We start from the raw sequence: 12,554 nt of genomic DNA, 5'->3' as shown, positions 1-12,554 counted from the left end.
GCTTGTTTGGGCTTTTCCATCTTTACTTTTCACTGATTATGAATCTTCGTAATTAAAGTGGGTTTCTTGTACATAAGATATATTTCAGCTCAGTGGTAAATCCGCCTGCAATGCAGGAGCCGTAACAGATGCAAGTTCCATCTCTGGGTCAGGAAGATCCCCTGGAGGAGAACTTGGCAACCCACTCCAGCATTCTTGCCTGGAGAATCCCCGTGGACAGAGCCTGGTAGACTTACAGTCCATGGGGTGGCAAAGACACAACTGTGCAAGTAAACAACATATTCCTAACAGAAACTCTGAAGATACTACAAATAGATGAGAAAACTCTCAGCCTAAACAAAGCAAAACAAAAAGTCCAGACAGTGTGGGAGAAGGTGAGGGTGGGATGTTTTGAAAGAACAGCATGTATATTATCTATGGTGAAACAGGTCACCAGCCCAGGTGGGATGCATGAGACAAGTGCTCGAGCCTGGTGCACTGGGAAGACCCAGAGGAATCGGGTGGAGAGGGAGGTGGGAGGGGGGATCGGGATGGGGAATACGTGTAAATCTATTGCTGATTCATGTCAATGTATGACAAAACCCACTGAAAAAATAAATTAATTAATTAATTAAAAAAAAAAAAAAAAAAACCTAGACTGTAGAGCTGAATTAAGAAAGGTTTTAGGCAATAAAAGTCTCCCAACAGTAGTGTAAACAGTGTGTTCAACACAGGAGAGAGGAGTAATTTTTAACACTCACTCAATAGAACAAATTTCTAGTTACATTCATAAATTAAAGGAAACAGTAATGTCCAGAAAATAAACCTAGGATAAAATCTATTGATCATTTATATCTATGACTATAAAAGTGTAAGGGAATTTTAAAGAAAAAACATCTGCAAAAGGTACAGTTTAAGCTGCCCCAACTAAGGCAATTTTATTTTCTTTGGTCCATAGTTTCAAAATAACTGACAATTAAGAATGAATATCACTTTAAGACAATTTTCAAGTTCAGCAAGATATTTTACATTCCAAGACAAGAAGATTTTGTACTTTTCAAGCTAAATAAGATTGTACCTTGCATGAATACTTTGACTGATGCAGACATAAAACCACACTGAGTGTCTTTACCTTAACGATCTTTGTGGTATCACTGTGTATTTAGAATCAACTGTTTGAACGCGGGGTGTGTATTAGTACGCTCCTTCAGCGACTGCAGGCTGTGCAGGAAGTGGTCCCAAGGCCTTCCAAACCATGAAGGATGCTCTGTGGATGGAGCAGTGGTAACCATGGCAGCCTGTGTTGGTGCCAACTGTTTAACAGGGGCTTATGTTAATTAACTCCCTCAGAGAAGATAATGAATTTTTAAAGACAAGTACTAAAACTGTGGCCCTATGAAACTGCATGTATATATGTATACACATATATACACATATGTGTGTGTATGTGTGTGTGTGTATATATATATATATATATTTAAACTCTGTACCTTGTGAATTATATACAAAATATTAAAGCCTGACATTAATGACAACAAACTTTTAAAACTTAAACCAACAAAATTTGGTTTTGGAGAGGAAAAATGTTTAACTAGTGACTTTATTTTAGAATACTGGAGTATGGAGATGGTAATAAAAGCAGAACCAGCTTTTACTTGGTTTCATTCTTCTAATAAAACTCTTTGTGGGCAATGCCCCCCAGTATTGCCTGCACCGGATGTGGGCCACTCCCCCTGCCCCGCCTGTGGAAGGAAGACCACTTCTCCATTCGAAATTCCTTAGCTAAAAAGGCCCTAATCAATATTGGCTTGGTGACCTCTAAAAAACACCAATACTTTCCTTCCTTTCTTACCTCCTACCCCTCTTCTTTCTTTCCTTTTCTTTCTTATACAATTGTTAAAGTTTGCTTTCCATTTATAGTTATTACAAAATACTGGCTCTGTTCCCCATGTTGTAAAATACATTCTTGAGCTCATCTTACACCTGACAATTTGTGCCTCCCCCTCCCCGCTGGCAACCAGTAGATTGTTATCTGTGAGCCTCCATTTTTGTTAAATTCTCTACTTTGTGGTATTTTTGGATTATATAAGTGATATCATACAGTATTTGTCTTTTTCTGTCTGAGTTATTTTACTTAGAACTATACCTTCCACATTGCTGCAAAAGGCAATATTTCATTCATTGTCGAGTAGAATTCCACAGGTCGTTTTGGAGGCTCAGTCGCAAAGAATCTGCCTGTCAAGCAGGAGATGTGGGTTCAATCCCTAGGTAAGGAAGATCCCTTGGAGAAGGAAATGGCAACCCGCTGGAGTATTCTTGCCTGGAAAATTCCAAGAACAGAGGAGCCTGGGGGGGTAGAGTCCATGGGTTCCAAAGACTGGGACACGACTTAGTGACTGAACAAGTGTCCCACAGTACATATATACCACACCTTTATCCATTCATCTATCATCTAATGGACATTTACATTGCTTCCATGTCTTGGTGAATGGTGTACCTCAAGGAACACTGGGGTACATTGTGTTTTTAATTAACATTATGGGTCTTCTTTTAATATATATCCAAGAATGACATTGCTAGGTCATGTGCTGTTACATTTTTAGTTTTCTGAGAAATCTCCATACTGAAAACCACTATTTTACTCCTAAGGACTACCATTTAGAAAGCAAGATTGAGCTCTGAGGTTTTTAGTTGCTGACAGCTCATCTTGAGGTGTAATAAACACTACTATGAAGTAGGTGCCCTATGGGCAACTAGTTTGTATGCCTTTTTAGCAAATGGCACTGACACCCCTCACATGACTCGGCTCCCCAGCTAAGTTCCCATCTCTGCACTCACACAGAAACACAAAGTCCTCTTCCTCTTCTCCCATGGGAAGTCTATCTTGGGGGCTCAGTCTGGACCCAGTTCTTGCCTCTACTTTCTGGCTAACTGGACCTTCTGGTCCCATCTCCAAGATGTATTAAGGCTCTAAATGAAAGACCAGAAACTATAAAACTTCTAGAGGAAAATACAGACAGAACATTCTCTTACATAAATCACAGCAGGACTGTCTATGACGCACCTCCCAGAGGCATGGAAATAAAAACAAAAATAAACCAATGGGACCTGATTAAACCTAAAAGCTTCTGCACAATGAAGGAAACAATAAGGAAAGTGAAAGACAGCCATTAGAATTGGGGAAAATAATAGCAAAAGAAGCAACTGACAAAGAGTAAATCTCAAAAATATACAAGCAGCTCAACACCAGAAAGGTAAACGACCCAATCAAAAAGTGGGCCAAAGAACTAAACAGACATTTCTCCAAAGAAGACATACAGATGGCTAACAAACACATAAAAAGATGCTCAATGTCACTCATTATCAGAGAAATGCAAATCAAAACCACAATGAGGTTGGATCTCCTTCCAATCCAAATGACTCTCAAGAGTCCTCCCCAACACCATAGTTCAAAAGCATCAATTCTTTGGTGCTCAGCTTTCTTTATAATCCAACTCTCACATCCGTACATGACTACTGGAAAAACTACAGCTTTGACTAGATGGACCTTTGTCAGCAAAGTAACGCCTCTGCTTTTTAATATGCTGTCTAGGTTGATGATAGCTTTTCTTCCAAGGAGCAAGCGTCTTTTAATTTCATGGCTGCAGTCACCATCTGCAGTGATTTTGGAGCACAAGAAAATAAAGTTTCTCACTGTCTCCACAGTTTCCCCAACTATTTGCCATGAAGTGATGGGACCAGATGCCATGATCTTAGTTTTTTGAATGTTGAGTTTTAAGCCAGCTTTTTCCCTATCCTCTTTCAATTCCATCAAGAGGCTCTTTAGTTCCTCTTCACCTCTCCCGTAAGGGTGGTGTCATCTGCATATCTGGGGTGGAAGCCAGAATATGGCAGGAATGATCATACCTGTAAAACAAAGACTCATACAAAACAGATTTGTGGTTGCCAAGGGGGAGGGTGGAATGATGGACTGTGTGCAGGCGCTTGGTAGATACAAACTACTATGTTTAGAATAAACAACAAGGTCCTACTGCAGAATGCATGGAGCTATATTCAGTATCCTGTGACAAAGCATAAAAGGCTATAAAGCAAGAATGTCTCTGTGTGTATCACTGAGTCAGTTTGCTATACAGCAGAGATGGGCACCACATTTTAAAGCAACTAGACTTCAACTTAAAAAAAAAAAAAAGACAAAAATATGTAATTAGGAATCTTGTTTCTTTAAAAAAAAAAAAAAACAAGGAAAATGGAGAGATGTGAGGGGAGGGCTGGGATACACCAACACCTTACCTGACTTGGCATGGTAGGTCCCCAAGAGCCTCGGCATCCTGTCCTGTAGAGGGAAGGAAGGACTCAGGCAAAGAAACAGGAGAAGGGAGTACCTGTGAAGGGCCCCATCCCAAATAAAAATTCACCTCCTAGGTTTGAGTAGTTCTTACTACGACGACTCTCTCAGGCTTCCCTGGTGGCTCAGTGGTAAAGAATCCACTGACACGGGCGACAGAGTTCGCCCCCTGATCTGGGAAGATGTCACTACGACTGAGGCCCACGTGTGAGAAGCCTGCACACCACATCTAGAGAAAAGCCCGAGCAGCGAGCCAGACCCAAGAGTAGCCAAAATTCAACAAGCAAAGTTATTTAAAAAAAAAAAAAAAGGAAGAATGCCTTTCTCTCAACTGATTGACCTCCGGGTCCCACCAACCTGCTCCGAGAACAGAAGCGTCTGTCCACTGCTGATCAGGAGCAGCTGCCATCTGTCCTCCGGTGGGTCCGACAGGGGCGTCTGGGTGCAGAGAATGCTTTTCCTCCAGACCCAGGCTTCAGTGACAGCACCAGAGTTGTGAACGCCTCCCTCTGTGCGGTACTCCCCTGAGCCGGCACGGCTTCCAAGCAGGTTGACGTTATCAGCTCCCTTGCTCTCCCTACGGCTGCAAAGGAGGAAGCCGAGGGGTGCAGAGGCTAGCGCCTGCTCACAGCCATACAACCTTCAAGTGACAGAGGTGGCTTGGCTCCAGGAACCTGGCTTCGGGTCCTGGATCGCAGGGTGCTACTCCGCATAAGCACCCCGCATGGGAGATGACGGGGCTCCACCGATGGCCCCAGGGCTTCACAGCTCCCTGCAGTCACCGGGTGGAACACACGCCACACCTTCTGGATTCCAGGTTGGGCTGCGGGACTTGCTGCAACAATGGAACTCAGCAGGTGCTAGTGGAAGGTTAGCAGGTGCGCCATAACCACACCCAGGGCAAGCACCTATGTGACTGAGCTTGTTCTCCGGTCATGTGCCATGGACGTGCCCAGGCCAAAGGCAAGATGACAGGCACGTGGATCTACAAATTCCTCCTCTAAAGAAGTACTTCTCCCTGCACCCTGCTGCAATTTTATAGTGGTTGTTACACAGCATGGCTGTAGCAACAGCTGACTGATACAACCTGTGTCCCTGATGTTTTCCCGGCTGCAGACGGACTGGCCTGACCTCGTCAGGCAGAAACAGTCAAACACCTGTGTATACAGATTCAACCCCATGATCTACAGTGGCTGAAGGATCTGACATACGGGAAGGACGTTCCAATTCTTAAAAAAGATGCAAGACAAAGACACGCTCCATTCACTGAAAGATATCATTTATTTTATTAAGGTCAAGCAGGATGATCTGTTGAGAGGTAAGTGTTAAGTGTTGAGCATGAAATCGGTACAAATCTTCCACGGTGGAAGGCATGATCAAAGTATCCGGCAAGGCCCCTGACTGCAACCTCAAGATACAGAGAGCACATCTCAGCTGAGTGATGACCCAGGGTGAGCCATCAGCCACCACCCAGGAATGCCATGGGAGAAAGGTTAGCACCAGATTGTATGTGCAGTAATATAGTTATATACAAAGTTGTACACACTGACTCACTGCAATCTTTGGGTCCCCGCCAACCAGACATTTATGAGGCAGATGGAGAAACAGACAGGACCATTGTGATTCTATGGGCTTCGTTTAAAGGATACCAGAGCCCTGTGTATTGCTGTGTAGAAGACAATGTTCTCAAAAGACACCGAAAAGCTGGATACAGGCATAAACTCTATTTTCACATTTTACAGACGTATCATCAAAATGATCACAATACTGTATGAGAAGGGCAAGATTCACAGATAAAAGCTTTCTGAAAATCAAAACACACTGACATCACTGTGGTTGTTGCCCCAAGGGAGAAAGGCGGGGCGGGGGATCCGTGGACAGCCAGCTTTATCTTTTCCACCATGACCCATTTTCACAGCAAGTGACCGTAGCACGTGGGGAGGAGGACGACGCTTCACTGGCAGAAGAGGGGTTTTTCAAGTCAGGAACAGCTTAATTTAAGAAGAATAAAAAGTGCAGAAAAAGGCCCTTCTCTCTGGCGTGGGTGGGCTGCCAAAGGAATGTTTATTGCCGGCATCACTGAAGCCTGCCAGGTCGGTTCCCACCAGGGCTGCAGAGATATCACCGGGGCCAGTCCAGCTTGTCCTCCCGGCTCTGTGGGTGTGGAGTAGTGTCCTTTAATATTAAAGACATTGTGTGCTTCTGTCTTTGGTAAGGCGCCGGTCACCGGTGACAGGGCTATCTCCCCATCTGTCAGAAAACTCGTTTCCCAGGCATAAGAGGAAACAAGGAGTAACATGATCTGACCTCTGAATATCACCCCGAAATGAAGTTATCTTAGGGCTTCTACCACCATTATGCAGGCATCTCACCCAACTGGGACGGAACACAGACAATCGGGTTAAAAATCAGACCGTGAGAACCAAGCCACGAGGGGCTAAACACCTATATGCCCACTGACATGCACATAGCCTCTTTGGTGAACTGTCTATTTAAGACTCTGGCTCATGTTTTAACTGGGCTGTCTGTTTTCATGCTGTTAACTTGGAAAGATCTTTATACATTGTGGATGCAAATGCAGCACACGGGATCTGCAAGATATCTTCTAGTCGTGACTCGGCCACTGGAAAACAACAGCCCGACAGTGTTTTCTAGTGAACAGACTCTCTCGACCACCTTGCAATATCAAACGACAAAACGGGCAACAGACGGTGGTCAACTCTGTGGCAGAGAAAGACCAGGTCTGGGAGTCGTATGGTCCACCTGGACCTCTGGAAAGCCAGAACCACGGGTTCTTAGAGGAGGTGGCCTTGACACTGCCAATAATTAATCCAGAGAAGCAAAAAGAGAGGAGCTGCCAGTTATAATCCACAATCATATACACACCAAAGAAATGTTCTTGGGGGGGCGGGAGGGGGAGCGCGGAGGGGAAAGTAAATGAGGAAAATATCTCAGGGGCCTTAAGGAAAAAAAATCAAAACAAAACTCGCAAGCACCTATCTTCCGGACACACTTTCAGCCACGTAATCTCACTTTGCAGGAAAAATACCATTTGCACGCGGGTGTCATTCCAGAAGAACAAAAACCAGTATGTCCCTTCTGCCTGCGCCTTAAAGCATGTACACTGTGCAAGTGGCGATTTCACCATGAGTGAACCCAGCACGCTGAAAGCTCGTCATTTCACCGCTGGTCTTTAAACCGCATGGATAACTATTCTCTTTCTAACACATTAATAAATAATACTCATCCTCATGATTTTTTTTTTTGCTGGGTCGGGGTCATCCTTAGAGGACAGACAGAACGAATGGCGCAACACTTCCGGACGCACGGCGAGCACAGCCGGCAGGCGCCTCCCGCGATCCACGGGACAGCTCGTGCACCAGGCGACTCCCCACCCCCGACCCACATGCACCTTCTCTAGAGACGCGATCGCTCCTGCCCGCGCGGAGGACGGGGTTCAGCGTCCGCACGCAAGGCCAGTGAAGACCACGGGGGTGACCCCAGTGCGTACGCGCGCAGGGCACACCCCAGCCCCGGCGCCTCCCGCGATCCACGGGACAGCTCGTGCACCAGGCGACTCCCCACCCCCGACCCACATGCACCTTCTTTAGAGACGCGATCGTTCCTGCCCGCGTGGAGGACGGGGTTCAGCGTCCACACGCAAGGCCGGTTAGAGACCATGGGGGTGACCCCAGTGCGTACGCGCGCAGGGCGCACCCCAGCCCCGGCGCCTCCCGCGATCCACGGGACAGCTCGTGCACCAGGCGACTCCCCACCCCCGACCCACATGCACCTTCTCTAGAGACGCGATCGCTCCTGCCCGCGCGGAGGACGGGGTTCAGCGTCCGCACGCAAGGCCGGTGAAGACCACGGGGGTGACCCCAGTGCGTACGCGCGCAGGGCACACCCCAGCCCCGGCGCCTCCTGCGATCCATGGGACAGCTCGTGCACCAGGCGACTCCCCACCCCTGACCCACATGCACCTTCTTTAGAGACGCGATCGTTCCTGCCCGCGTGGAGGACGGGGTTCAGCGTCCGCACGCAAGGCCGGTGGAGACCACAGGGGTGACCCCAGTGCGTACGCGCGCAGGGCGCACCCCAGCCCCGGCGCCACGTGGGGACGCTGTCGGGCCACCGCGGCAAAGGGGAGGGGGGAGCCGCTCTGCTCAGCATTCCAAAAGGGAACCTAAGAATTAAAGAACTCATCCCAAACGCACACATATAAGTTATTACTTTGCTGACCGCGACCTGGCCGTGAGAGGACACCCCCCTCCCCCGACCCCCAACGACAGGACGTAAATACAGGCTACGGTTTTCAGCGGCATCCACAGGACCGGAGCTGATGACTCCGCCAACCCCATCCGCGTCGTCCTCCTTCTCCGGGGAGGGCCGGGTGGGATGGGGTTTGGGTGCGCCTTCATTTGCCTCTCTCCGGCTGCAGGCTGTCCAATAGGCACTTCAGCTGCTCCTCACCCAGGTGTATTTTGTCTTCCAACTCGCGCTGCTCGATGATGAGCGCCGACTTCATCTTGACGAAGTGCTCGTAGTCCGCCAGGCTCTCGGGGCCCAGGTAGCTGGCCAGGATGTCGAAGACGATGCCCTCCCGGCGGTCCAGGTTCTCCTTCAGCTCCCTGGCGTCCTCGTGCTGCTGGATCAGGACGCGCTGCTTCTCGAGCAGGGATTGCTGGACAGACAGAAGGCGCACAAGCCTGCTGGGGACCCGGTTGGGGGGTGCTGGCCAGCCTCCCACCGCCTGCGCAGGGAGGCGCCCGGATACACCCCAGCGCAAGGCACCTGGATACACCCCTGCAGGAGGCGCCCAGAGACACCCCCCCCCCACGAGGCACTGTGATACACCCCCGCAGGAGGCACCCAGACACCCCCTCCAAAGAGGCGCCAGGATACACCCCGGCAAGAGGCACCAGGATATACCGCCCGCCCCCTCGCCACGAGGCGCCGAGATACAGCCCTGCACAAGCCACCCTGATACACCCGGAGGAACATGAGGGCCATTCGGGCCCAGAAAATTCCAAAACTTCGCGCGCAGGCAGTGAAGGACTCGCGGGTGGAGGGACCTGTGTGCGCCAAGGTGTTTCCGTGACAACGTGGCGGATGGGGGCAAAGTGGGCCAAAGCAGTGCATTTAAAGAGATCTCCGAGGGCAGGATTGCTAAACCCTTCTGGCACCAGTAGAGGCGGGTGGTGAGAAGGACAACGGGTTGGAAGAAGAGAGATGGAGGCGGCGGGGAGGAGGCGGGTCACATAGCTGCCCTGGCTCCTACTCTGGGGCACACAGACACCCCCACTCCTAGATCGGGGCACACACCTACCATCCCTCCCTTAACCTGCTGTGAAAACAAGACAGGGAGCAAGGAACGGCAGTAAACAGTCTCCATGTGGCGGCTGGCGCACGCCAGGGAACGCCCCATCTTCAGTCCCAGTTTCCGACACCAGCAGAGTCTCCCGCTCCTCCGCCACCTGGTAACCCGAACGGCCTCCCCAAACCGGGTCGGAGTGTCACAGGGGTGGAGGGGCCCCGAGGAGAGGCCGGAGGCACAGGGCTGCTGCTTGGTGGGCGGTGGGGGGGGTGTTGGGCTGAAATCAGAAATCGCTTCCCTGGTCCGGAGCCTGGGAAGTATCTGTGGTCTGCACCACCTTTCAGGGCCGCCTGCCCCCTGCTAAAGGACACCCTGACCTGCCAGTGTGAGTGAGAGGAGGATTAATTGCAATTCATTAATTCCAACCAAAAGACAAAGAGACCTCAGCTGACTCTCCAAACAGGGGCCACAGAGATCAGTTGGCATCCATGGAGACTAAAGCTCTGACTGGAGGGAGGGCGTCCTGTGTCCACGTCTCGCCCACGTGTCCCGCTTTCTATCTGGAAACACAGGGGAGCCTCCCACAGCCTGACGCTGCCTCTTTGCCTTTGATAGCATGCCTGTCATCGACAGTTTCCCCCAACGCTGGTCACAGTGGAGGCCCGGCCCCTACACTGAATCTGGAGGAGGCTGCAGGCCACCGCTGCCTCTGGTTCTAGGAAAGTGAAGCTTATCAAGCATGCCCAGGAAGGACCTAACATGGAAACCCCGAGGGATTACAGTGAAGGCTCAGAGCCCAGGAAGACCACAGGCATGGTCTCCGACGCTAACTAATAAGCCTGTGGATGGCATCACCGACTCAGCGGACATGAGTCTGAATGCATAAAAAATGCTAGCATGTTCTGGCCACCTGATGCCAAGAACTGACTCACCGGAAAAGACCCTCATGCTGGGAAAGATTGAAGGTGGGAGGAGAAGGGGGCAACAGAGGATGAGATGGTTGGATGGTATCACCAACTCGATGGACGTGAGTTTGAGTAAAACTCCGGGAGATGGTGATGGACAGGGAGGCCTGGTGTGCTGCGGTCCATGGGGTCGCAAAGAGTTGGACCCAACCAGGTGACTGAACAATGCGGGGAATCTCGGGGCGACCCCCCACTACGAGAAGGGAGAGAGCAAGAGAGAAGATCTTCTGCGACCAGGTGGACGGCCGGCCCAGCGAGGCTTCTGGGTGTTCACTCCACACCCCTTGGGGCCTCCCGCACCACCACCCATCCCGCCTCCAGGGGAGTACCCGATCGCCCGGAGGCGTGCTGTCGTCCAGGTTGTTGAGGGCGTTCTCCACGCGGGCCAGGCGGCCGGAGAGCGACAGCAGGAGGTTCACCACCTTGTCGAGGTCCCCGATGAACATGCGGAACTTGTCAAACTCGTTGGGCTTGCACACGGCCTTGACCAGGGCCTCCACCTCGTCACCCAGCGCGCTGTTGGCCTGCACGTCCTCCAGCAGGCTCTCCCGTGCCTCCCGCAGCACCTGCAGCTTGCGGCCGAGGCTCTCGATGAGCTCCTGCTGTGGGTACAGCGTGCGGGACTCAGTCACGGCCCCGCTGACCCGGGCGCCCCCCTGCACCCACCCGCACCTCCCGGCCTGAGGGCCCATCAGCAGCTTGTTGCGCTGGCCACTAGGCCAGCATCAAAAAAATCTGCAAGCAATAAATGCTAGAGATGCTGTGGAGAAAAGGGAAACCCTCTTGTATTGTTTCAAAGTGTAAGTCACTCAGTTGTGTCCGATTCTTTGAGACCCCATGGACTATACAACCCATGGGATTCTCCAGGCCAGAATACTAGAGTGGGTAGCCTTTCCTGGCTCCAGGGGATCTTCTCAACCCAGGTCTCCTGCCTTGCAGGTGGATTTTTTTTTTTTTTTTACCAGCTGAGCCTCACAGGAAGCCCTCCTGCACTGTTAGTGGGAATGTAAATTGGTACAGCTGTTATGGACAACAGTATGGAGATTTCAGTTAAAAAAAAAAAAAACCTAGGAATAAAACAACCATATGATCTAGCAAATCCCAGTACTGGACATATACCCTGGGGGAAAGCGTGACTGAAAAAGACACGAGTACCTCACTGTTCATTGAAGCACTATTTACACTAGCTAGCACACGGGAGAAGCAAATGGCAACCCACTGCAGTGTTCTTGCCTGGAGAATCCCGTGGACAGAGGAGCCTGGTGGGCTGCTGTCCATGGGGTCACACAGAGTCGGACACGACTGAAGAGACTTAGCATGCATGCATGCACTGCAGAAGGAAATGGCAGCCCACTCCAGTGTTCTTGCCTGGAGAATCCCAGGGACGGCGGAGCCTGGTGGGCTGCCGTCTGTGGGGTCGCCCAGACTCGGAGACCACTGAAGCGACTTAGCAGCAGCAGCACAAGGAATCAACTTAGATGCCCATGGGCAGATGGATGGATAAAGAAGATGGGGTACATACGCACAGTGGAAAATTACTCAGCCACGAAAAGGAACACATTTAGGTCACTTCTAATGAAGTGGATGAACCTAGAGCCTATTACACTGAGTGACGTAAATCAAAAAGAAGAAAAAACAAATATATTAACACATGTATGTGGAATCTAGAAAGATGATACTGAAGAACCTATTTGCTGGGCAGCAGTGGAGATGCAGACACAGAGGGAACAGATGGGTAGGGGAAGGATGGTGGGACTAATGGAGAAAGGAGCGTGGAAACACGTAAATCACAATATGGAAAAAGCCAGAAGGAATCTGCGGGATGACACAGGGAGTTCAACACTGCCATCCTACTCCTTTTTTTTTTTCCCACCACAAGCCTCCAACCCTCCTCCCTCCTTGTCCACACATCCCAGCCACTGGCCCTGACTTCCTTCTCTCCCAGAGT

The 12,554-nt window shown here is 50.1% G+C and overlaps 1 protein-coding gene across 1 annotated transcript; it reads right to left on the bottom strand.

The window, feature by feature from the left end:
* Nucleotides 1–5,586: 5,586 nt before the first annotated feature.
* On the bottom strand, nt 5,587–11,298 carry LOC133053780 (protein Shroom2-like). The gene is made up of 2 exons (XM_061138266.1): nt 10,936–11,298; nt 5,587–9,008 (listed from the first exon to the last, which is right to left on the bottom strand). The coding sequence occupies exons 1-2, from the start codon at nt 11,296–11,298 to the stop codon at nt 8,742–8,744; spliced, it is 630 nt and encodes a 209-aa protein (XP_060994249.1). The 3' UTR covers nt 5,587–8,741.
* Between the last annotated feature and the right edge of the window lie 1,256 nt (nt 11,299–12,554).

The sequence above is a fragment of the Dama dama genome, unplaced genomic scaffold, assembly GCF_033118175.1.
Source record: "Dama dama isolate Ldn47 unplaced genomic scaffold, ASM3311817v1 ptg000270l, whole genome shotgun sequence".
Lineage (NCBI taxonomy): Eukaryota > Metazoa > Chordata > Mammalia > Artiodactyla > Cervidae > Dama > Dama dama.
This window is presented reverse-complemented; position numbering and strand designations above follow the sequence as displayed.

What these genes read in the sequence shown, in the direction of transcription:
- LOC133053780 (XM_061138266.1), bottom strand. Translation starts at nt 11,298, where the DNA reads ATGGGCCCTCAGGCCGGGAGGTGCGGGTGGGTGCAGGGGGGCGCCCGG. An exon ending in GCACGCCTCCGGGCGATCGG is followed by an intron (nt 9,009 to 10,935) that starts GTACTCCCCTGG and finishes CTGTCTGTCCAG; the next exon opens with CAATCCCTGCTCGAGAAGCA.